The sequence below is a fragment of the Stenella coeruleoalba genome, assembly GCF_951394435.1.
Source record: "Stenella coeruleoalba genome assembly, chromosome: 2".
NCBI lineage: Eukaryota > Metazoa > Chordata > Mammalia > Artiodactyla > Delphinidae > Stenella > Stenella coeruleoalba.
Window position 1 is genome coordinate 106,085,047 of NC_137147.1, and position 25,776 is coordinate 106,110,822.

At 49.6% G+C, this 25,776-nt stretch overlaps 1 protein-coding gene across 8 annotated transcripts in view; it reads left to right on the forward strand.

Annotated features, from left to right (window-relative positions):
- ARNT2 (aryl hydrocarbon receptor nuclear translocator 2) overlaps nucleotides 1–25,776 on the forward strand; it is a 203,902-nt gene that overhangs the window by 69,000 nt on the left and 109,126 nt on the right. For 7 of the 8 annotated variants that reach the window (XM_079909993.1, XM_079909992.1, XM_079909997.1 and 4 more), the window contains 2 exons: nucleotides 4,041–4,254; nucleotides 7,934–8,147. In XM_079909993.1, coding sequence (XP_079766119.1) covers nucleotides 4,041–4,254; nucleotides 7,934–8,147 — 428 coding nt within the window. The remainder of the gene's footprint in view (nucleotides 1–4,040; nucleotides 4,255–7,933; nucleotides 8,148–25,776) is intronic. The other variant, XM_079909996.1, reaches the window with a different exon arrangement.

Below are 25,776 nucleotides of genomic sequence, written 5' to 3' on the forward strand. Positions count from 1 at the left end.
AGGCAAGAAGAGTTACTGACTGGAGGAGGGCGAGGAGGTGGGAGATGCTAGAGCTGAAGGATCGTCAGCAACAGGAGACGGAGGACGAGCTGCGATGTCACTCACGCCTGACGTGGATGGCACAGGTTCTGGTTCCCCGCTGGAATCAGATGCACGTTCGCGTCTTTGAAAGTTCGAAACTTGAAGGTTTGTATGTGGGGGACTCGCTGTGCACAGGGGCTGTGTCTTTGCCTGCCCACTCTCTGTTGCCTCTGCTGGTCTGTCAGCGTCTGTCCTGCCTGCCCGCCCCCAGCGCTCAGACCCTGAGGTGCCCCGGGTGTCTTGGGTCTGTGGTGACCGGGAGACCTGGCCCCGGCGTGGAGCTGTCCTGTCCGTCTGCCTGTGCAGGTCTGTCGTTCCCTTCCCACCAGAGATGGGAGACTCAGCTGCCATCCGCGGAGTTGAAGGAAGATCTTTATTGAGATTTCCAAAGCAGCCCTATTTTGTATTTAATCAGGATGGACGTGTATCTCACTGCTCCGATTACCCTTAGGAGGTCAGCCTTGGGAGCCAAGTTGGAAGAGAAACCCAAGGCAGCGTGCAGCTGCACTTCCTCTTTCTTGCCCTTAGTTTCTGCAACCGTGTTCCTGGGCCAGGCTGGGGGCCCTCTTGTCCCAGCAGAGGTGTTATAGCCGACGGCTGTGCCTGCATCCTCAGCTGTCACTGCTGCAGAGCCCTTGCCCCATGCCCACGTACAGAGGGGCTCATTGCTTTATTGATGCTGCACGTGGGGCACACGAAACTCAGATGCCAAGGGCACAGGCTGCCCCTGCAGCTCCTCCAAGCAGACCCCGCATCGGCCCACACCCTGTGAAGGATGTGGCCTGGGTCCTGGGGACACTTCCTTCTGTTTTCCCAAGAGGGTGTTTTTCCTGTTTCTTGCCTCCGTGATCTTTCAAAACGGACCTATATATACATACATGTATATGAATAGACATATACGTATTTTAATAGATTCCGTAGCTACACTCATTTATCTTGTTGCTAGGTAACTGGCAGCTCTTCGTCATTTTGACCTTCTGTTGATAACTCAGTCTTACTTCGTGAAACGATTGGAGCATTTTCTGCACTGGTCAGTCAATACAGTCGGTTTTAAACAGTTGCCCTCGCGTCTCCGTCAAGCACCTGATGTCACGAGTTGGGTTTATCCAGTGCAGGGATGAAATTGCTTTAGATCCATGTTTAAGAACTTCACAAAGACTCTTCCCCCCAGATGTTTACAAGGCGAGATGGTCTGTGGCTCTTTTGGAAATAGGATCAGAAGCAGGCGTGCCCTGGTCCAGTCTTGGCGCGGTTGCTGTGGTAGCTAGCCAGGGGCTTGGACTTGGCCCTGTGGGTCTGGGGCATCACTGAAGGGCTGGAAAGGGAAGAGCTGGGTTTGCGTCTTTAGAAATATCCACCCAGTCACAGCACGCAGACTGAACTGAGGGCGATGGGATGAAAGAGGTGTCCAGACTGCGGAGGCTGGTGGCACCGAGTTGAGGGGGTGAGAAGTGGTACCAGCCGGTGGGCGTGGGCCGGGAGAAGGTAGAAGAGAACCGGCAGGTATTTAGAAAAGATCTGACGCAGACCGAGTGTGAGGGGAAGAAGCACTTCACTGTGGGCTGCCCTGAAGGTGAGGAAGAGGGGACAGCGCATTCCTGTGCTGTGAGGCGAGTAAAGGAGCTGAGCGCCTGCTGGAACACAGGGCGGAAAAGTGGGTGGGCCCCGACGTGGGGTGCAGGGGGGGTCCTAAAAATCAAGCTGAGGAGGTGGAACTTAGACGGCAAGCCGTAGGAGCAAGTTAGGGTTCGGGAGTGTCTCTGAGCAGGAGATACGGGGAAGCATGTCCAGGGCCCCCCGGCAGGGATGTGCATCCCACATCGTAATGTACTGTTCCTGCGTGGCCAGAGTTTCTGTCCGAGACACCCTTCAGCAGTCCCAGGCAGCGTTCTCTGCACACCGTCTCCGCTCCTGTCTGCCTCGATGAGGTGCAGGCTGGCAGGGTGGAGAGCACGCCCCCGAGCGAGCTCACCCAGGCCCTCCCGGTGTACAGTGCACACTGGGCCAGCGGCTCCAGGCCACCTGTGACAGGTGTGTGTGGAGGGCACAAGTGGGTGATGGTGATGAAGACCGGGGCACACAGGAGTCCCCTGACAAATTGCCCCCTTCTCCCCACTGCCCCGTCTCTGTGATGGACCCCCTCTGCTTGGTTGTCTTTACTCTCTCCACAGTATACGAGCCCCCGCCCAGGAACCTGAGAGCCGAGAGCCGTTTCTCCCGAACAGCGGGCATCCTCCCTTGCCCCGTGCAGCAGGGGCGCTTGGGCTGCCTCCGGCTGTTTCCTGTGCTCCCTAGTCCGCTGCCAAGGGCCCTCACTATGGGCAGGAGGGGAGACCTTGCCCCAGGAGTCCCCTTGCTGGCCTCAGCTGCCCTCTCCTTCTGCCTCCCCGCAGGACTCACCCACCTCCGAACCTCTCCCCAGCAGCCCGCTGAGGGGCGTGGGAGACCCAGGCCCTGTTACCAGCCCAGCTTCTCACGCTCCTGGTTGCTCGGCCCTCTCCTCCAAGCCCCAGGACCGCCCCTGCACCCAGGCCTGTCTGCTCCTGCCCACAGAGGCTGCATCCCAATTCCAGCCCTTTCTTTGATCCTGCTGATTCTCCCCCCAGAATACGCCCCCTTTACCTGCTCCCTCCCAGCTCCTCCCCCAGCCCTTCCAGGAGCACCTCCCCCTCTCCTCTCTTATTCTCTCCTGGGGTCTTTACTTTCCATGTGCCTCTGGGAGCATTTAATCCCATCCTGCCTTCATTTCTACTATGCAAGGTGATGTTTTACCATCCTAACTGGTACTTAGCTGCTTTAGGATAGGAGCGGGGCATTCCCTGGTTCCTTCGTCCCCTCCCCCTTGTGCGCCGGCTCAGTGCTTTTTGTATAGAAGGTGCTCACCGGGCCGCCCGGCTTAGCTCCTCCCCCTTGGTTTGTCGTGTTCACGTGACCCCTGCCTGTGATCAGGCCTGCCTGGCGTCTGCTCCCAGCCTGGGAGGGTGGGGTGCGAAGCCCCATGGATACATGCAGTGTGTGAGGCAGCCTTGCCTGGGGTGCTTCCTTTCTTGCTTAGTGTCACCCTCATACTCTGAGCACCTGTGAAACCCTAAATCCTACAACGGACGTGTGATGTACTTTTAGACAGTTCTTTTATCCAAGGTGACAGCTTTGTCTCAGTGTCGTTGAACTGGGTTGGCTGTCACTCCCTTTCAAGCCTAGAGGTGATAATCTCGAGACAGAAACATGCTATCATCCCTTTTGCTAGTTTAGCATCTTAACACGTCAGCGAGGGTTGCTCTCAGAATTCCTGGCAGTGCTGGGCTTTTTAATTGGCTCTCCGTTGTTTAGTGAGCGGGATGCACCTGTTCTGTTACTAAGCTGCAGAAGATGTGCAGCACATAGTGCGAAGGCTTGTTCACAACTCGATGTGACGTAGGTCTGTGGCGTGGCTGTTCAGTGACACCAAGAATGGCAAGGCTAGACATGTTTCTCACTGCGGGTCAAAGTAAACCACGTATTTGAGCAGATGGTAACTACATTCGGTGTGTGTGCACGTGTGTGTGTGCGCGTGCACGTGTGTGTGTGCGCGCACACGTAGCATGTACAGATCCGTGGGTGCACGTGGAAAGCATGTTGAGTTCACTTTGATGCCTGAAGGATAATGTCTTCATTCTTTATGCTTATTAAGAAGTACTTAGGTACATGGGATCAGTGGAAAGCTTTGAGTACATATTTAGAGGTGAGTCTGAGGCATCTGTAGAAGCCTGTCCCCACCCCACCCCCCGAGAAAGAAACTTGCTAATGTGTCGGGGAGCTGCTCTGCCCAAGATGTGTTCAAAGCCACTGAATTAGCCATTACGAGCTAGTCTTTTGATGACTTGGCATTAACGATGTACGTGCCATTTTACACCGTCAGACAGTAACCCCCAGTCTGATCCTTCTCTTTCCCCCTCCCCTGATCTCGTGCTTTCGGGAAGAGAGAACCACAGTGAGATTGAAAGGAGGCGGCGGAACAAGATGACCCAGTACATCACCGAGCTCTCTGACATGGTCCCCACGTGCAGCGCGCTGGCCCGGAAGCCAGACAAGCTCACCATCCTGCGCATGGCCGTCTCGCACATGAAGTCCATGCGGGGCACCGGGAACAAGTCCACAGACGGCGCCTACAAGCCTTCGTTCCTGACGGAGCAGGTACCCCGTTCGTCCCTCGCCTGCGTGCTTTTCTTCCCCGGTAATGGCATCATTGGAAGGGGAGAGAATGATTGACAGCATCGCCAAGATGAAATAAGCTACGTGGGGAAACAGGGTTAAAGGCTGAGGTAGGGACGAAACCAGGGGATTTTATTTCCATTCTTCACTAGGAAACGCTCTTCCAGGGGTGTCTGTCTGATTTTGCGTCCTCTGCTTTTTAAATTTCCCATGTACCTTAATAAGGCATCACTCAAAAAAAAGACATTGTGCTTAGCATGCTAATATAGGAGAAAGCCAAGCAAAACCACAGCTCTTCTGTGGTAGAATAGCGGTGGTGATCATGATGGCGATCAACGTTTTGGTAGCCGTCACAACAATCATAGTGGCAAGGATCCTAACAGCCAGCACTTAGGCCTCTGCCCTGAGCCGGGGTCAAAGTCAGATCTTTCTGTGCAGGATTTCATTCAGTCCTTATTCTAGCCCGAGGAGGAAGCCTCTGTAATTCATCCCTGCTTTAGAGATGAGCAAGTGGACTGGAGGCTTAGAGAGCGTCAGTCCCCTGCTCAGTGGCGGGGCCAGGAGTTGACACAGGTTGGTCAGACCCCAAAACCATGTATTTAACAGCTGTACTAGGAGCTGCATAGTTGGGAAGAGCAAACCCAGGAAATGGTCAGTGGGAAGTATTTTGTAACTTGACCGTTCCCTGCGCTGGAAGGCCTGTGTTCTGGGTCATGGTTCTTCTCCATGCTGGTCAGTAGTAGCGCAGATCATCAGATGCCCTCAGCTTCTGTTTGCTCACCTGTGGATGAACATGAGCTCTCTGCCTTCCTGACTCTGAGGGGTACTGCAGGATAAAGGAGATGATGGACTTGAGAGCACTTTGTATATGGTGCAGGCAGGGGAAAGGGAAGTGATGTGCTGTCGGGGATGCAGGTAGGAAGTGTTAGGTCTCGTCGGGGGCTTCTCGGGAGAGAGCTGGCCCTGGCAGGCTGTGAAGGAGCCCCAGAAGATGCACAGAAACGGGAGAGGAAGGGATTCGACACGAGCAGACCAGTGAGCACAGAGCCTTGGAGGAACAGGTGAGGAAGGCGTGTCCAGAGACAGAATCGTTTATTGTGCCAGTGTGAAGAATCCGTTCATGTCACAGGACTTAGGTTTAGAAAAAGAGCAAAGGGAGAGGAGCTAACATGTATTCCTGTGTGGCAGGCATTTTAGCAAGGGCTTGGGTCATCCCAGGGCCCACGTGTTCCTCACCTCGAGGTGTGAGGAGGTGTGGCAGCAGAGTGACCCTCGCTGGGAGGCCACGGGGCCCGGTGGTCCAGGGCACAGGGCCCAGCCTCTTTCCACCTCTGTAAAAGGACCACAGTGATGGCTCCCACCGGGCAGGGTCGTGGAGACAGGTCAGGGAGGCAGCAGAGGAGAATGTTTAACACGGGGCTGCAGTGGAATGAAGGATGGAGAGCTGGCAGGTGAGCAGACAGAAATGCATTATGACCACGAGGATCGTGAAAAGCTTTTTCTCTGCATTTCTTTAATCCTTACGTGGACCTGCCAGGGTCCATATTTGACATTAATCTCTTTACCTGTAAGTGACTCAGGATTAAGAAAGTGAAGAGAAGAGAGAAGGCAGTTATGCAAGTTACATGAGTCCTCCCCATCTTTCTCTCTCGGTTCCCAGGTAGGTTGTTGATGACAACAGCAGCTACAAGTGTTAAGCGCCTACTGTGTGCCAAGCCTTTACTAAGTCCTTCACGTGTAAGATCTCACTGAACCTCACAGAATCTCACTGAAGAAAACGTGTGAAGAAATGGAAGCCGAAGATGCTCAGTAGGGAGCCCAGACTTGCACGGTGAAGTGGAAAGGCCATAGCTGATGGTCTCCTTTCATGCCACAGTCCGTGCCTTTAGACCTAACTGTTGGCTTAACTGGAGAATACAGGCAAGGCTCATTCTGGATTCGAGGCACAGGACCTTGGTCATGAGTGACGTGCTCCCAGAAGACAAAAACCGGGGAGGAGGGTGTAGAAGGAGGGGCCTGTGATGAGGGTGAGGCTCTGTTCCATAAGCCCTTCCCACAGTCCTTGCAAAAGGGCTGAAACTGTGAAAACCTCCGTGGAGGCATCAGCGTCCACTTCCTCTCCTCCAAAGACAGAGAATTCTCTACTTTCCCAGACAACCTGTTTCATTTTTTACAGTCCTTCCTGTTGGCAAGATCTTCTCCATACTGAAAGTAAAACCGCTGACCCAATCTTCTGAACTGAGTAAACATCTAAGCGACATGGAACAGCAGAAGGCCAAGCAAGAGAAATGGACAAAATAAACTTTTCCTTAAAAAAATGCTTGTACAGCCTGCTTCCACGCTAGATTCCCAGACAGAGGATGTTACAGTTCTGACTCGGCCAAGGGCTCAGAGATGCTGGCAAATCTCCCCAGTTTCTGCTCCCCAGCAGACTCACATGTTCTAATTTTCGGGCTTTTGGAGCCCCCTCAGGACGGGCACTGAGGGTGGGGTCAGATGCTCTAGACTCCACGTCTTTTGCCTCCATGCAGATGGCCCTTACTCTGTTGTTCCAGAGGGGCTTCCACCTAAGATTACACGTGAACAAAGGATTCCCAGCAAAAAGTGCTTGCCAACCACTGACTGGAAGGATCCCTTTGTTCTTTGGGCCCTGAGCAGTGTGTGAGGTTGTTAGAGAGGCGGCTGTGGACCCCAGCACACGGGGAAGAGATAGCCCCCCAACTCCTGCAGGAATGGAGCCCCTTTCATTCAGCAGGAAAGGGCTCCTGAGCTTGATGGGAGAATGACAGGGTAGGTAGCCACACCTGAGCTGCCTGCAGGCCCTGCAAAGAGAAGACTTTATAACAGAGTTGACTTTGCCCCCTCTATGTCCCTCTCGGGATGATGGCCAGGCTTCCTGCCGCCCATTCATTGATCCCAAGCAACTTCCTTCCTGCCTTCACTGACAGTCATGAGCTCTGTGAGTGTGACTCCAGGGCTGGTGCAGTCAGCCTCTCTTCTCACTGTAAAGTGACATGGACAATGCTAGGTGCCCTGCCACCTTCTGGGATTACGCTGAGAGTCTGTTGAGATGTTGGCTGTCAAGGAGTCATGAAAGTTTGACAGACATGCAGATGTAAGGTGATACTCTTACATCTGCCGCCAGCATTCAGCTCAGAAAGGAAGGAAGAGAAGGAGAATGAGTGCACTCTGAGTGTGGCAGGTGGTGGCTGGGGAGACACCTGGTGCCTTTCCTTCTCTCCTTCCACTTTCCTATGATCCCTCCCTCCCTTCCATGAGCCCCGTGTGTACCGGGCGCTTCTGCTCCAATGACATGACTGCAGTTTGAATATGTAGGTGAGGCCATTCACACCTCTGACAACCCAACACCTCCTGGTGATCACTTCTTGCTCTCTCATTCCCCTGGGCTGGAAATTTCCTCTCTCCCTAAGAGAGGCTGGTTAAGACAGGGTTAACAGTGTTTGGAGTAGCTGTATCTTAGGGCTAGTATAAGCTTCATGCATTTTTACAGCTCATCTTCCCAAAACAAACAAACAAAAGCCCCAAAACTGTTTGTGTCTCACAATGAATTTCTGAATAAAAGTTGAAGGTTGCTAATAAGACTATTTAATTGGCCTGGGTTTGTCCATGCTTGGTCCTAATCATGATTTTTTCTTCCCAGGAACTGAAGCATCTCATCCTTGAAGCGGCTGATGGATTTCTGTTTGTAGTGGCGGCTGAGACGGGGAGAGTGATTTATGTGTCTGACTCCGTTACCCCCGTGCTGAACCAGCCCCAGTCAGAGTGGTTTGGGAGCACCCTCTATGAACAGGTGCATCCTGACGATGTGGAGAAGCTGAGAGAGCAGCTGTGCACCTCAGAAAACTCAATGACAGGTCAGTGTAGCTCTCTCTCTCTCTCTCTCAAAACTTTTCCCTGGAGAAAAATTTCTTTCATTAAACATATCAGGAAGCTGGAGGTCAGAAAAAATTGCCTACAGGTGAGGGATGTATTTGACTTAGCTTGTGTAATAGCTTCATTCATCCTGTAATGTTTTAAAACTTCATTTTTAATACATCATTTTTTTCCTATATTTTACCTGCAATTAGGGCATGTCGCCCCTAGGAAGCGCTCTTGACACATTAGTCACAACCACATGCTCTGAAATGAGGGTTATGCCTCAAGTGCATGATTATTTGTGAACCTGATTATAGGCACTGATTTCCCAGACCTTACTTACCAGAAATGAAATTTCTCATTGAGACGTTTAAATACAGTCAGCTCTGCTCTAACCCAAAATGCATGTCATAAAAATCACTGCAGTAAACAGAATCATGAAACAAAACCCACAGGGCTTAGTGGGAGAAAGTGGGCTGGGAACACAACACTCAAAAATTTGTCAGTGACAGGTAAGAACAAAACTAGGAACCTGATAAAAATGGGAGCACGGCTTGACACATTCGATGGTTAAGAAATTTATAAATATCACCATAAATGTGACACTTGGCCTTGAAACTGACTTGAAGTTTACTTATGGAAGCGAGCCTCAGAAGGGCTGCCACTTGGGTGTTCCTGTGAAATGGTGCAAGGACAGTCATGCGAAATCAGGCAGAAATCAAAAACTGTAACACCAGATGTTGGACAGGTTACGACTCATAACACACACGGTAAATTGAGGCGGCTGCTGTGTGCCTGAGTGTGTGCATTTTGTGAATTCCTATGTGGCTGAGTTCAGCTGGGTGCAGTTTTCTGTGTTCATCTAGTATGTCTTGCAGATGAAATCATGCATAAGCAAACACAAAATTCACATTCTGCTCAAATTGTCCCCCAGTGGATCAATCGCACTGGAACAGATTTGCGTTTTCAAAACAAGCGTTATAGTAGAGCTGACTTATACCGTGATGCTTGCATTCCACTTTATGATAGATCTGTTTGTGCGGTGGTGTTCCTCCTGCCACACTGAGAGCCACTGGATTCTCATCCACTCCTGTGTCTGCCTGCAGAGCCTTACTCAGTGCCTGGCATGCAGTAGGCTTTCAGCAGAAGCCTGGTGAGCAAATGAGGCAGTGCTTTGCTCATTGTAGTGGTCTGCTAGGGCTGCCGTAACAAAATACCACAGACTGAGTGGCTTAAACAACTGACATTGATTTTCTCACAGTTTTGGAGGCTGAAAGTCCAAGATCAAGGTGTTGACAGGTTTGGTTTCTGGTGAGACCTCTCTCCCAGGCCTGTAGACGGCCGCCTTCTCACTCTGTGCTCACATGGACTTTCCTCTGTGTCCACACATCTGTGGTGTCTCTCCCTGTTTATTTATTTATTTTTGGCTGCGTTGGGTCTTCGTTGCTGCGTGCGGGCTTTCTCTAGTTGCGGCGAGCAGGGGCAGCTCTTCGTTGTGGTGCGCAGGCTTCTCATTGCAGTGGCTTCTCTTGTTGCGGAGCACGGGGTCTAGGTGCATGGGCTCAGTAGTTGTGGCTTGCAGGTTGTAGAGTGCAGGCTCAGTAGTTGTGGCGCACAGGCTTAGTTGCTTCATGGCATGTGGGATCTTCCTGGACCAGGGCTTGAACCTGTGTCCCCTGCATTGGCAGGCTGATTCTTAACCACTGCTCCACCAGGGAAGTCCCACTCCCTTTTTCTTCTTATAGGGATACCAGGCCTACTGGATTAGGGCCATACTCTTTTGACTTTATATGACTTTATTCACCTCCTTAATGGCCCCATGTCCAAATACGGTCACATTCTGAGGTTCTGGGGGGCTAGGATTTCAAGATATCAATTTAGGGGGGACACAGTCCAGTCCATAACACCTATGATAAGACTGAATCAGATGTTGTCAAAAGTGACAGCAGTACCACTGTTTCTGAACGATAATAGTCATCTTCTCAGTGTTGGTTATCAATGATACGTGAAAAGGAGGGAGAAGATAAAGGATTAAGGTGTGAGGACAGAGCCTACATTGTGCTTATCTCGTGCCTCCTGAAATGGTGACACGTGACCGTACTTGTAAAACAACGGCGCTGAAACAGACGCAAAGAAAGACGTGCTCTGCCATCCCCCAGCCCGGGGTGAATTAGAGAACTCCCTGTAGAAATCGTTGGGAACACACCTTGTAAAGTTAGATATCTGGGAGGGATGTGAAAGGGAAATAAAGCAGCCAGGAAGTGTTGGTTTGACAGCTGAAAACACCTTCTGTGGAAAGAGCTGTCTTTTTCCAGACTTCAGTGTTTGAGCACAGGATGTGGCTTTTTGAAACCAGTCAGGAGACCCAGCTGGGGCAGTTGGTGGGGGAAGTGATGGTCAAGGGCAGGTCAGGCTCTGGGTCAAGGGTTTAGCCAGCGGGCTCACCAGAGTTGGGTGGACACTTCTGTCTGTGGGAAGTCTTAATGTGTCTGGCAATGTTTAAAGGGGCAGAGTGAACCACATTTGGACAGAAATGTCCCTGGAGTGGACCCTGGATGGTGGCCTTGGCATCCTTCACCTCCAAAAAGTTCCTTGTGCTCTTTCGTGGCTTTTTTTCTTTTTCCTTTCCTCTCTTCCTTCCTTTCTTTCTTCCTCCCTTCCTCCCTCCCTCCCTTCCTTCCTTCCTCTCCTTTTTTTCTTTTTTTTTTCTAAGAACGCTGAACACGAGATCCCTCCTTACTCCATTTTAAAGTGCACGTTACTGCATCCTTAACTATAGGTACAGTATTGAAAGCAGATCTCTAGAACGTACTCATCTTGCATAACTGAAACTTTATACCCATTAAGCACAAACTCCCCATTTCCCCTTCCCCCCAGCCCCTGGTAACCACCATTCCCCTCTCTGCCTCGATGAGTTGGACCACTTTAGGCACCTCGTATAAGAGGAATCAGGCAGTATTTGTCCTTCTGTGACTGGCTCATTTCACTTAGCATACTGTCATCTAGGTCCAAACCTATTGTCGCAAATGGTAAGACTAACTTCTTCAAGGCTGGATAATGTTCCATTGTATGTATAGACCACATTTTCTTTATCCATTCATCTGTCGATGGGCATTTGGATTGTTTCTGTATCTTGGCTATCGTGAACAATGCTGCAGTGGACGTGGGAGTGCAGATAGCTCTTTGAGATCCTGCTTGCAGTCCTTTTGGATATACACTATAGCCAGCAGTGGGGCTGCTCCCAGGCAGGGTTGATTCTCACCCAGGCTCTCCTCATATAACAAAAAAGGTGTTTACTAGAAGCTCTAAGTTTATGTTCTACTAACTTTGCAACACCAGCAGAAGCTGTTAGCCTTCCCAGTACTTCCAGCAGATGTCCCAGGATTGGCTCTCTTGGACCAGCTTGGGACACCTGCTCTGCCCTGTTCCGGTGGCTAGGGAGTCTGAGCCAGGGTGTGAGGCCAGCTTCTCCATCCAGGGCACTTGGACCCGAGAGGTGGGGAGATGTGATTTCCCAGAGGAAATTAGCGCAGTCACTAAAAGTTGGCCCTGGCTGGGAGAGCCAGGCTCTGGGCGTTAGAAGTGATGCCCATGGGGAAGGATGGGCGTTCTCCTGGAGAACGGGGAGCACCTTCTCCTCTTACTGGGAATGCTGGGGATATTGGGGTTAAAGGATTCTGAGCTGAAGATGGAGCCAGTGTCAGGTATGAAGGAGGGCAGTGATGAGGTAAAAGTTTGATGGAGGGAGGGGCTGCAGAAATAATTACTGTGGGTCTTGGAGTGACCTGAGCCCCAGCTTACTGTGTGGAAGGAGAGGAACCAAGGAGAGGCCCAGGCTTTCTAGATGGTGGCAGAGCCTCTGACTATAACTGGATGTGCCCAAGGGGTGGGGTCAGAGGGCAAGCAGCACAGAGACCTGCCCAGCAGAGTGCAGAGAGAGCGAGTCCTTCTCTGTATCTTCCATGATCTATCCCAAGACCCCACCCACTCACCACCACTCTGGAAAGCGCTGATCCTGGCGAGCAGAAACTGGAAACGCCTTGTCAGTGACACTGTGCTGCGCAGGAAGTGCCTGGTGGCCCCGGCTGGGAAGTGGACGTGGAAGAGGATAACCCGTGGCCTCGTCAAGACTAGGTTTATTTGGCCCATTTCCCCACTCTGCTCTTCTGTGGCTCTGTATCTGCTTGACTCTTCCTTCATTCAGAGAATTGGGTCAGCCTTTTGGTTCAGTATAGGGAAGAACTTTGCAATAGTTAGAACTGTCCAAAGGCACAAAGAGTGTAAAGCCAAGTTTGGATTAACCTTCCTTCTTTCCTTCCTTCCTTCCTTCCTTCCTTCCTTCCTTCCGTCCTCCCTCCCTCTCTTCCTTCCTTTCTTTTCTTTCCTTCTTTCCTCTTTCCCCTTCTTTCTTTATCCAGTCACTACTTTTTAAAAATCATTGGGGACTTCCCTGGTGGCGCAGTGGTTAAGACTCTGTGCTCCCAACGCAGGGGGCCCGGGTTCACTCCCTGTTCAGGGAACTAGATCCCACATGCATGCCGCAACTAAGAGTTTGCATGCCATAACTAAGGACCCTGCCTGCCGCAACCAAGACCTGGTGAACCAAATAAATAAGTAAATAAATACTTTTTAAAAAAATCATTTATTCATTCATTCAACCATTACCTGTTTTGCATGGCCGTAGAAAGGTCATTTGGGATGCAGCCTCTCCTTCCCAATCACCGACAGGAGTTTCCAGCTGTTGTTGAATGAATGGACCCCCATTTCTTAATTGTTCCAAATTATTTGTGATAGTTTGGGGAGAGCCCCAGCCAGGTCGGTCCCTGAGGCCTTTGGCTGGAAAGCTCCAGTGCGTGATTCACATGTCCCAATCAGCTGTGATTAAGCTTCCCTATCTCCCCGAGAGCTTCGCTGAAGTCCAGAGATACTTTCAGCCTTGGATCACAGGATTTGGCCGGGCCGCGGTCTGGGCACAGATAGCAGCTCACCAGGAAGCCGTGCTCAGCCAGCTCTGCCGGCTGACCTGTCATCACGCTGTTTCTGGGAGAGGTTAAAGATGCTGCATCTGCTGTGCAGTCTCCCTGCTCGTCCGCGAGAGGGGACGCCTTTGGGACCCATCGCACGTTTTGCTTTTATTTTCTCACTCAACCCTAACAGGGAACTATTAATAACTATAACAAACTCTCTTACATTCTGATAGCATGTTTTTACCACTTTAGTGGATATGAACCCAGGCTGCACCTGCATCTCCTAAGAGCATCTTAGAAATCACAGGCCCCCTGGGCCTAGACTCAAGAGCTACATTTTAATGAGATCCCCAAGGGATTTATATGCACATTCTAGATTGAGAAGCCCTGAACTAAAGAATTTAGCAAGTTGTGGTTGGGGTCTTGCAGCTGCTGGGGTCGGAGACATCCTTCGACTGCTGGGGCCGGCAGGAAGCGGTGGGATCGGCCCCAGCAACCTCTGCTGCCCGTCTTGGATTTGCCCAGCTCTCGGGCCTGAGGCCAGGCCTTTGGGGAGAGCAGCTGGAGGAGCAGCCCTTGGAGGCTTGATGCCCAGGGCACTGGCTGGCCAGGCAGGGGCACGAGCATACACAGAGCAGCCCGCAGCCCTGGGACCTCGCTCTGCAGTCCACACATGGCAGACTCTCCACCAGGGTCAGGAGGAGGTTTGCAGGGTCGGCAGTTGGCATCCTCCCCTGCAGAAGAGGAGGAGAGCAAGGAGCTGGGGGGGGGGGCTCACACCGCGCCCTCGCGGACCCTCTGGAGCAGAAGCAAACTAGTTACGCGTGGCACCGCAGAGGACAGCAGGCCCGCCTGGGAAAAGAGCTGACGGCAGTCAGCATTCAGCCTCACCCACCCAAGGCAGCTGGGCCTCCGTCGTAACACTTTGCAAAGGAGGGCAAGGACGAAACTGTGTTGGACTCAGCCACGCAGCTGGGTCCTTCCGGGAAGAATATCAGGCCAATAATTGGTCCCCCAGGGGTCCCATGAAGTCCACCCCTGTGATATCAGCTCTGGAAAAATATAGTCTGTTTCCAAATGTCAGTCATGAAGGTAACTTCATGAAAACCATACTTGCAAATCTATAGCTTATTTTCTTTGGAATAGCCACACTTAGTCCTTGGACTAACGCCAGACTCTGAACTCCTAAACACATTCATCAGTCCCTTTCTTGCCATATTAGGTAACGTAGATAGATGTGCCCCCCCCCAAAAAAATCCCTATTTTATCTGAGTCAACTATTAACACCGTTATTGGGTTTCTGCTGAAATAGAAATAAAGTGTTTTAGTGGCAAGCAAAGCATGTTTATTTGATTCAGGCTCCTTAGAAATTGCCCAGTTGTGTAGTGAACACTTAGGCCACCGGAAACAGCGTTTAGAGTTGGGTCGCCAGAGGTGCTTGGTGAATGCACGTGAGAGCGCAATCGGAGAATCACGAGCTGGTTAGTTTCATGTCTTCCTAGTGACTTTTCCACTAGAAACCGCAACCTACTTAGATCTGTTATCCCAGATGTTTCTCTGGCGCCAGTTCAGTTCTTTCTCATTGTTAAATATTTATACAACCTGCCTTGTTTTGCTTTGCTACATACATAGCATGTTGTTGCTGCTGAGCTGTTTGTGTTTTTCTCACATATTTTATGTTGGAAGATATCTCATGAATCCGGACAGATTTCCAGCTTGGGTTGCTGGGTTCATTATCACTCTGGTGTCACCGCGGATAAAGGAGTTGGGCATTGTTTTCACACACGTCGCAGATTGTGGCTGGACGGCCAGCTTCCCTGCCATCAGGGAGAGCAGAGAGAGCTCACCCCAGCCTGCGTGTGTGCTCACCAGGGCGGCTGAGGGGTGAGATGGGGTGGGCACGGGGGCTGAGGGGAGACCCCTGGGGGTCGTGGAAGCATCCCTACGCTTGGAGTCAGATGGACCTGGTGACAGTTCGGTTCATGGCCCTTTATTTTGTGTGAATGACTTAATCTCCCCGGGCTAAGTTTCCTCACCTGTAGATGCAGACAATAATATGTCCCCTACAGGACTGCGTTGAAGCATGCACGACAGGACATATGGGATAGTATTAATGATTGTGTTTGAGAATTGTGGAGATTTCATTCACTTTTTTTTTTTTTTGCGGTACGCGGGCCTCTCACTGTTGTGGCCCCTCCCGCTGCGGAGCACAGGCTCCGGACGCGCAGGCTCAGCGGCCATGGCTCACGGGCCCAGCCGCTCCGCGGCATGTGGGATCTTCCCGGACCGGGGCACTAACCCGCGTCCCCTGCATTGGCAGGCGGACTCTCAACCACTGCGCCACCAGGGAAGCCCTCATTCACTTTTAAATAACTGAAAATTATATTTAAACACTGATGTGGATCAGTGGTTTTCCAAACTATCTGTCTTGCTTGCTTTATTTCTCTTCTTACCCCTATAAAACCTGTCTTAGGATTTTGGCACTGTTGACAAGGGAAGGTGGGTAGACTTTGACCTTTCTGAGTTTTGCCCGGTTATGAAAGGATGGCTTCCCCCTCCCACCCTGTGCTTGAGATCCCCCATCACACATTCCGGAGGAGGAGAGGGGTTGAAGAAGTGCTTACTCTCTTTCTCTCTTTGTTCTGTTGGTTCATTCATTCATTCATTCATTCATCCAGCACATATTTATTGAGTACTAACTCACTTTGTGCTGAGTGTTGGGGATATAGTGGTGAACAAAACTGACGCAGTCTGGCTCTCCTGGAGGTTAAAGTTTAGTGGGGAAGAGAGACAGCAAAGAAATAATCACATGTAACACACACAACACACCATGACAAGTGTTAAGGAGGAAAAGTCCAGCGGGGGCGTGGAGAACAAATAACATAGGACCTGGCTCATCTGGGCAGGTTGGAGTGGGCTCTTGTGAGTGAATGAGGCTTAGTGACATCTGGGAGCTAAATGTTACCCGAGGAGACGGTGGAGGGTGAGGAGAGTGTATGCTCAGTCCCAGAGCAGTAAGTACCCAGACCACTGCAGGTTTTCAACCAGAGGAGTCCCGGGATCCATGGTGCTTGTGAGAAGCTCACTCCGGCTACAGAGTGGAGAACATGCTGTGTGGGAGCCAGCCTGGGTGGGGGGAGTCACGGTAACGAGGGTGTGGGAATTATCCTGGGGCGGTGATGCAGACGGGGGTTAGGATGGTGTCTTAGTTTCCTTGAGATGCAGTCACAAATTACCACAAACTGGGCAGCTTAAAACAACAGGAATTTACTCTCTCACAGTTCTGGAGGTCAGAAGTCCAGAATCGAGATGTCAGCAGGGTCGAGTCCTCCTGTAGGCTCTGGGGCAGACTCTCTCAGCTTCCGATGGTGGCCAGCAATCCCTGACGTTCCTTGACTTGTAGACACGTCATTCCCATCTCTGCCTTCTCATCACATGGCGTGTGTGTCTCTGTGTCCAGTTCCCTCTTCTCACAAGGATGCCAGATGTACTGAATTAGGAGCCACCCTGATAGAGTATGACCTCATCTTAACTTGGTTATAGCTGCAAAGACCCTATTTCCAAATAGTGTCACAGTCACAAGTTCTGGGTAGATGTGCATTCTGTGGACCTACCATTCAAGCCAGTACAGGAGGCGCAGGGGAGTCGGAGATTCAAGACATGTTTAGGCAGCAAAACCAACAGGGGGAGATGATCCACTGACCCTAGTTCTGTCTCTACCCAAATTATGTTTTAAAAGCTGATGATCTAGGGCCTTTGGTGACCTTTTGTTGCTGCCTGGATTGTCACTGACAAGTTTCTTCCACCAGAAGTGAGTTGGACTGGGGAGAGCTGGAGGTACCCCCTCAATGGCCCCGACGTGTCATGTTGAATCAAGTCACAAAGCTCATCCCTTCCTGTCATGCGTTTGCACCCCAGTGGAGCGCTTTGGACCCATCAGCCTGCATTCATGATCAACTTGGCTACAGTGCAGAATGTGCTCAGTGTACAGTGCTGGGAAGCAAAGAGACTCAGTGGGAAGCGAAGAGACTCAGTGTTGTTCCTTGTGTATAACTGTGGGTCACCCTGCAGCGTGAGTCGACAGTGTCACGACCCCAGGACTGGGTCTTGCAGCCCAGTGGGTGGGGCGGAGTTTGCGTGCCCCTCCCCCAACTATCCATGGCGCTCCTTCAGATCTGAGCCTCAGCAGAGGTAGGGCTGTGCTCTCCCAGTTCCTCTCCTTCCTGCTCCCCCCCCCACCCCGCTTCACTTCCTTCTGGCTGGACCTGCTGACGCTCGCCCCCATCCATCTGAAGGAGGGGGAAGCCTGCCCGAAGGCAGGATACAGAACAGCCTCTCAGAGCTGGTGGGGCCTGGCATTCAGTCACCCCTCCTGACTGGGATGGGCAGTCTCATTCCTGCCTCTCACGCTCCCTCCAGCTCCTAGCCTGGGCTTCCGTCTCTCTCTGCCTGCCCTCGTTCTGACCTGATTCACTGCGTGATATCTGAGTCCCGCCCACCGCCCCCTGTCTTGGGCCAGACCTGCCACTTTGCACTGTCTTCACGGACAGAGCAGAGCCAGCCACAGTCCAGAGCCAGGGCCAAGGCCGTGTGGTGCTGAGAGCGCTGGAAGGTCGCCGCGGCTGAGCGCGGGCTCAGACGGGGAGAGAGCAGGGGTCCAGGTCAGGGGTCCAGGTCAGGGCCTGAAGCTAGAGAGGGAGCTGGGCGATGCTAGGATGGCCGAGGGCAGGGAACAAGCAGGGCACATCCGAGAGGGGAGGTGGAGTTTGTCCTCCAGCTTGGGCCATGTTCTGCTGTGACACAGACCTGGACTGCTCGGGCCTGTCTCTGCCGGTCTTCAAGGTACAGAATCAGTTTCCAGATGTAGGACTTAGACCGTCGGTGCAGCCACAGTGCCTGCGTTTCCTGAGGCTTCCTTTGGAGTCAGACCCTGCAGCTAGGGTAGGGCACCCATCCCCTCACCAGACCCAGACTCTTTTCTCTTCCTGTCCTTGCCTCCCCTTGTCTCAGGACCTGTCCTGCGTTGTCCGGAGTAACAGCTTGTTGGGAAAGGGTCCAAAACTTAAGTGTGCCCAGCTTTACAAGTCTGCAAGAGGCCTGCCTAGGAATGGCCCTGAATGATTGGGTTTTCCATTCATCATGGAGCACACCTCTGCAAGAGAAGTTACGGAGAGGCGCACAGACTCCTGCACAGAGGGGCTTCCAGGAAGGCAGGGAGACATCCAGGGATGCAGGTGAAACAGCCACCGCTGGGAGTGTTGTGTTCATTGTATTTATGTACAGCCAAGTGGATTCTCCCCTCTGGTGTTAGAGAACCAGCCGCTTCCCCTTCAAGTGAGAGCCTCCCTGGGTGAATCGAGGGAGCCCTCGGCCTCCGCCCAGGCTGTGCCATTGCTCAGTTGGGCAGCCAGGTTTGAGAAGAGAGGGGAGCAGGGCCGCCATATCTGGGGAGAGAAGTAGTCTTTTCCCAACTAGCAAGAGCAGTGAGTCTGTCCTGAGAAAGGGGGAGCCTGAGGTTACAGTTCTTAAATAGGTCAGCATACACATTTTCCATCCCATTATAAAGGTATGTGAATTAGACTTGAGAACTTTAAATCTTGCTTCAAATGCACGCCCAGATTTAACCATATCAAAGAACCACTGGTGCGTTTCTCTGAAACGCTAAAATCACCCCCTAAAGATCTGTTCTCTACATGCTCATGTCTGTATCCTGGCTTTTCTTGAACTGAGGAACATGCAAGAGGCGCTTGAAACACAACTGCTTTGTAAATACGTTTTTTTAATTCCCAGCCCCTGACACAGTGGTTCTCAAGCTTGATGCACATCAGAATTTTATCGGATGTTTTAAAAATTCTAATGTCAGGGCTTCACCACGTTTCTCTGATCTTAATTATGTTGTGGTCAAGCCCAGGCATCTATATTTGTAAGAGCAGCCCTGGTGATTCCAGTGTGAACTAGAGGTTGAGAATTGCTGTATCCTGGCGTATCCCCGCCAGATAAAACCCAATCCAATCAAATAATACAGCCTCATCTGTTTTACACTAGGAGAGAGATTTCAGCAAGATCAAAATAACAAAGAAACAAAATGTTAAAAATGCAATCGTGTAGCAACACGATTGAAAAACGAGCAGCTTCAGCATTTTAGAACCTGTTTGCAAGAGTCTTCATTTCTTAATGAGGTATCTTTTGTCCTAAGTTTGATGCTCAAGAAATAAAGACCTTTTTTTTCCTTCCACGTATGAGAGGAAACTATAACAAAAATAATCTATAAGTAGCGTTGTTTTTAGGCAGATGAAATTATTTGGAGTTAGTTTAGGACATTTGAAAAGACACATGGAGTCATTGCTTCCTGCTGGTATGATTTCGGTTTCAGTAATATTCTCACGTGATGGTCACATTGTGTAATGCTTTGGTTAAAAATAACTTGATTGCAAAAACCCCAGCGTGATCAAGAAAATTAAAATAGTTTCCTTTGGTTTCACTAAAAAAAGAGACATATTTCCTCTGAAAGGTTGTGACTCACGCCAAATGGTTAAATAAAAATGCACACATAGCACTGACCTTTCCTGTTTATTGCTTTCTCAATAGAAGCTAATTGAGGAAAACATCTACATTCGGTTTTCCCTTTGTTTTTGTTTTTTTAACATCTTTATTGGAGTATAATTGCTTTACATTGTTGTGTTAGATGCTGCTCTATAACAAAGTGAATCAGCTATGCGTATACATATATCCCCACATCCCCTCCCTCTTGCATCTCCCTCCCACCCTCCCTATCCCACTCCTCTAGGTGGTCACAAAGCACCGAGCTGATACCCCTGTGCTATGCGGCTGCTTCCCACTAGCTATCTGTTTTACATTTGGTGGTGTATATATGTCCATGCCACTCTCTCACTTCGTCCCAGCTTACCCTTCCCCCTCCCTGTGTCCTCAAGTCCATTTTCTACGTCTGCATCTTTATTCCTGTCCTGCCCCTAGGTTCTTCAGAACCTTTCTTTTTTCTTTTTTAGATTCCATACATATGTGTTAGCATATGGTATTTGTTTTTCTCTTTCTGACTTACTCACTCTGTATGACAGACTCTAGGTCCATCCACCTCACTACAAATAACTCAATTTCGTTTCTTTTTATGGCTGAGTAATATTCCATTGTATATATGTGCCACACCTTCTTTATCCATTCATCTGTCGATGGACCCTTAGGTTGCTTCCATGTCCTGGCTCTTCTTTTCTTATCCACCAGTTTTCTCAGGCTGTGATCTGACGGGTGGGTTTCAGTTCTCCTCTCTCTGGTGATGATGTAAGTTACTCTCCAATGAGTGACAGACAGTGTCATTCTCTAACCTTGAGTTGAAGGCTCATATTCTGGGGATCTAGAGTCACTAGAGCTGTGCATCGTGTGGACCTCAGAGGTCACACGGGCTGACTCTTCTCTGGATCACACAGCTCCTTCCAGAGCACGCCTCTGGAGTGGGCGCCTGGCTCCTTCTGGAATGTCCGCAGGGGCAGAGCTGACGGCCTCGGCAGACAGCCCTGTCTGCTTTGGGATAATATCCCTGTGCTCAGTCAGTTTGGTCACCCCAGCCCCTGTTCTAACCAGCACAGCTGACTTGTCTGATAGGACTGGGAGTCTGCACACACGCACACAACACACACACGTGGGGTGGCGAGTGAAGGACATGGACTTGGGAGACAGAGTCTGCCATGAGTCTGGGTCCTGGTATCACTCTCGCCCGGCGAGGCAACCTTGAACAGAGGCCGGGTTCTCCCTGGGCCTTGGTTTCCTCCTCAGGGTTGCCGTACGGCTGGTGCCTAAGACGGTGCCTGGCCTGTGCTGCGTGCTCAGAGCTCGTGGGCGTCCACTCCCTGCAGCCGGCAGCCTCGGTCTCAGGTGGAGTCCCCAGACACCACGCCTGGTTGGGGGTTCGTGCACACACCTCCTAAAAGAGCCCCCGAAGAGGAATGGTGAGGGAGAGGCAGTGTGGGTCAGAGGCAGCGCCACGCCAGGTTGGGTTCAGGAGAGGTCAGCTTCAGCCTGATGCCACAGGGAGCTCGCGCCAGAGTTTGTCCCACCTGGAGGAAAGGAAGAGGGCTGTCCTTGGTCACAGACCTCGAGGGGTGCGTGTAACTCCCTGGCACCTTTAGGCCAGGCGGCTTCCAAGTGGCTCCAAGCACACGCCTCTGAGAAGATGCACGTGTGAGCCGTTAGCTGAAGCACCTCCAGCAGCTGGAAGAGGGATCTGCTGGTCAGAGATCCAGAGAACTTGGCTGGGATAATAGCAGTGGCCACGACATCCCTCGGAGTAAAGAAGCCCGAGGTGGGAGATGAGGATCCTCAGGCTTGCCCACAAAAGCAGCTGAGGTTTGTCCTGGACAGCCTGACGAAGCAAGTCTTTGGATTCCCCACTGTCCCAGCTCTCTAGCACTGGCAACAGCCAGGCCCAAGGCAGAAGCCAGCTCCCAGGGCTTGACCACTACGTCTTCATGGATGCAGGGGAAACCTCTTCCTGGGAGGCAAATTGCATGTCTTGATTTAATCCAACAGATATTTATTTAGCGCACATCACTGTGTTAGAAACTGAAAATACAGCTGTGGGTGAAACAAACGTGGTCACCATCTATGATGGAGCTTTCGGTATGGCTGGGGGAAAATAGCAAACATGGTCAGACGAACATAGAATTTAAATGGTGATGTGTTCTAAGGGGAAAAAACAGGAGTCTAAGCACAGTAAGAGGGGACCCCGACTCCCATGTTAGCAGTAGTGGGGAGAGTGGCACAAGGAAAGTCCTCTCTGAGGAAATGATTGTTAAGTTGGGACCTGAAGGATATGAATAGGGATTAGCAATCTGTAGGGCCTGGAGTGTCAAGAACTTCCCCAGCCATGGGACCAACACGTGAAAAGGCCCTGTGGCAGGGAAGGTACTGTCGAGTCTGGGGAGGTGAATAAGGCCATGGAGTGTGACGGGGGAAAGGCCAGGCCAGTGGCAGCCACAGAGGACCATTACGCGTTAGAATTTACTCAAAGTGCAAGAAGCAGTCCCTGAGCACGTTATCATGCTCCGATTTTCATTTTTATGCGTTTTCTGGTGCAGGGAAAGAAATGGTTTTATTTGGAATCCAAGAATGAAAGGAACTAATATATACATACTACCTGAGGTGCTCTGTGAAGTAACTTCACAAATATTTCTCATGTAATGCTCATGAGAAGCCGTTTTTGTTTTACATGTGGATATCCAGTTGTTCTAGCGCCTTGTTGAAAAGACTGTCCCTTCTCCACTTAATTGCCTTTGCATCTTTGTCAAAAATCACTTATCGCTGTGTGTGTCGGTCTATTTCCGGACTCTCTATGCTGGTCTGTTGATCTCTTTGTCTGTTCATACACCAGCTCCACAGTGTCTTGATCACTGCAGCTTTCATGAAATCAGGTAGTGTTCGTCTTCCAACTTCTTCTCTAGAGTAATTTTGGTTCTTCTAGGTCCTTTGCAGTCCCATATGAATTTTAGAATCAGCTTGTCTGATCCTACAGGAAAAGTGTGATGGGATTTTGATTGAGGTTGCATCCAATCTATTGATCAATTTGGGAAGAACTGACATCTTAATATTGAATCTTCTGACTCGTGAGTACTGTCTACCTCTCCATTTATTTAGTTTCTCTTTCATTTCTGTCAGCATTATTTTGTTATTATCATGGTACAGATCTTGCACATCTGTCAGATTTATCTCTAAGTATTTTGCATTTTTATGCTTTTGTAAATGGTATTTTTTTCATTTAAAGTTCTAATAGATGGAATATAGAAGTAGAATTGATTTTTTTTCTTGCCTGATTGCATTGTCTAGAACTTATATGTAAAATATAATGTAGAAAAGAAGTAGTGAGAGTGGATATCTTTGTTCTTTTTATGATGATACAAAGTATTTAGTCTTTCAACATTAAGTATTATCTTAGCTTCAGTTTTTCATAGACTTGAGATTTGAGTTAAGTTATCTTCTACACAAAGTTTGCAGGGTGTTTTTATTACAAATTGATGTTGGATTTTGTCAAATACTTCTGTGGCATCCATCGTGATAATAGTATGGTGTTTCCTTTTTGGTTTGTGCATGCAATGGATTACATTGTTTGATTTTCAGAAGTAAAGCCAATCTTGCATTCCTGGGGTAAACTCTACTTGGATGTGATGTATTATACTTTTTACATATTGTTGGATTTGACTTGCTAACATTTTGTTTAAAATTTTTTATGTCCATGTTCGTGAGGGATATTGGTCTGCAGGTTTTTTGTGTTTTGGGTTTTTTTTTTCTGGTAGTATCTTTGCTCTACTGTCTTGTCACTTGCATTGACCCCTATGAGAAACCTGCTGTCATCTTTATCTTTGTTCCGCTTTTCTTCTCTGGCTGGTTTTAAGGTATTTCTCTTTGTCATTGGTACTGAACAATTTGATTATGATTTAGCTTAGTACAGTTTTCTTATGTTTATTATGCTTGGGGTTCATTTAGCTTCTTTGGTCTTCAGGTTTATAGTTTTCATCAAATTTATTTAAAATAGCAGCTATTCATTCTTCATATTTTTTTTCTATCTCCATCTTTCTTTCCTGTTTCAGGGACTCCAGTTACCTGTATATTAGACTGGCTGAAGTTGTTCCACAGTTCATCGATGCTCTTTTTATTTTATTATCTTTGTTTCTTTTTCTTCTTAAAAATCCTTTTATCTGTGTATTTCACCTTAAATAGTTTTTTTCTATGTCTCCAAGTTCACCACTCTTTCTTCTGTGATACCTGATTTGCTATTAATTCCATCCTGTGAATTTCTTATCTTAGACATTGTAGTTTTTGTATCCAGAATTTCAGTTTTTTCAGTGTTCAAGTTTTTACTGTCCTTTCTGATATTTCAGTTGGTGCTTTCCCTGTCCTCAGATAATCTCCTCACATGCATGTGAGGTCAAGGGGGACCCTCTACAGATCTCTGGGGTTCTCTTTGTGGACCTCTCTCCCTCCTTGTACTCTGTCCTGTGGATTCTAGCTGCTTGGTCTTCCTGGTCTGTCAGCTCGATTTCCTCAACTCAGGGAGTCCGCTGGGCTCAGCCTGGGTGCCCTGTGCCTACGGTGCAGCCTGGAGTTCTCCAGGCAGTGTGGTGGGGGACTGTAGGGCTCAACCTGTGTGTTTCCTGTCTCTCACAGATCACTGTCCTTCGCTGCCTCATGTCCAGTGTTTTGAGCACTACTGTTCTGTGTTCAACTGTTCAGTAGTTTTGTCAGTTGTTTTGACTGTTTCGGAAGGGAAGGCAAATCTGGCCTCTGTTACTCTGTGTTGGCTGGAAGCAGAAGTCCTTATATTTCTTTGAATGTCTCTCCTCTGTCAGCTCTGTTTTGCAGTTCCCGTGATGGATCTCCTGACTGTTCCCTCAGAATGTTAGAGGTTTGCTTATCACACTCACCTCCTTTTTCTTTTTCCGTGATGTCTGGGGCAGTTTCTCTTTGGAGCTTTCGAATTCAGCAAAGTGAGCTTTCAGCAGTATCACTTTGTACTGCCTCCATTTGAGTTTTCAATCCTGAAATCATGTTTTTCATCTAAAACTAATCTTTCGTGGTCTCAGGTTGTTCTCTTTTTATTTATGAAAGATCTCCTCAAATATCGCTGAGATTTGGTATTTCGAAATATTGTTTTCTTTCTTGGAATGTGTTTCATGGAGTGGAGTGGTATTATTCCAACTTTTCAGATCACTTCCTTCCTTTTTTAGGTACTGAATCTTTTCATCTACTAAGCTACCCTTCCCCTTCCCTCACCTTTTTATTCATCCTATGTTCTTAACATTTATTAAGACTTGAGATGATTTAAGTCATTGTATATTTCTTTGAAACTTAATTTGTCTAGCTTGGGGGTCTGGTTGGCTGGCAGGGGCTATGAGGTTGTGCAGGCAGGGGCCGCTGTGTGCTCTGGTTGTGACAGCCTCAAGTTGGCAAGGGCATCACCCACTCCTCTCACTAGCATGCTGCCCCTTGGAAGCGGCCTTTCCTCCTCTTCGTGGAGCAGGTTGGCTGCTGTAAGTCAAGGTGATGTGAGAGCTCTGCCCCTGGCCTCTCTGGGTCCAGACTCTGGACCACTTCTCTGCTTTCTGACCCCCTAGTCTCTTCCCTGCTTGCAGATTTAGAGGTTTCTTTTAGGGGACCCTTTCCCTTCCTTCCCAGGCAGCCCATTCTTTTGTATTTGTTGAGCCGTATTCATTCTCATCCCATCCTTAGATGTGCTGTTTCTTGCAGAAATCCCTCCATGTTTCTGATCCATGTTTCAAGACCCCTTCCACTGTTTTTCTGCATGGGTACGCATCGTCCCTGCTGCTTTTGTATTTCTTTGAGCATTTCATTAGCCATTTGCAGGGGAGGCGAAGCACGACCTGAAGTTGCCTTCTTGAGCTACATGTCAACCTGGGCTCTTTCCATGCACCAGGCAGCCTCTCTGCAGCAGAGGACAGAGAGTAGGGTTAATCGTCCGCCCTCAGGCTTGCATTTCTGGCATTTTTGCAGCATGATACCCCAAGAGGAATGTATTTCTTTAAATCACACTCCAGCACATTCTAAACAGGATGAAGAATTTGTACTTTGTCTACAGATTAAATAGCAGAAGAGGTGCCGGCCGGCCACAGGGGGGACTGCGGGGTGACGATTTTAT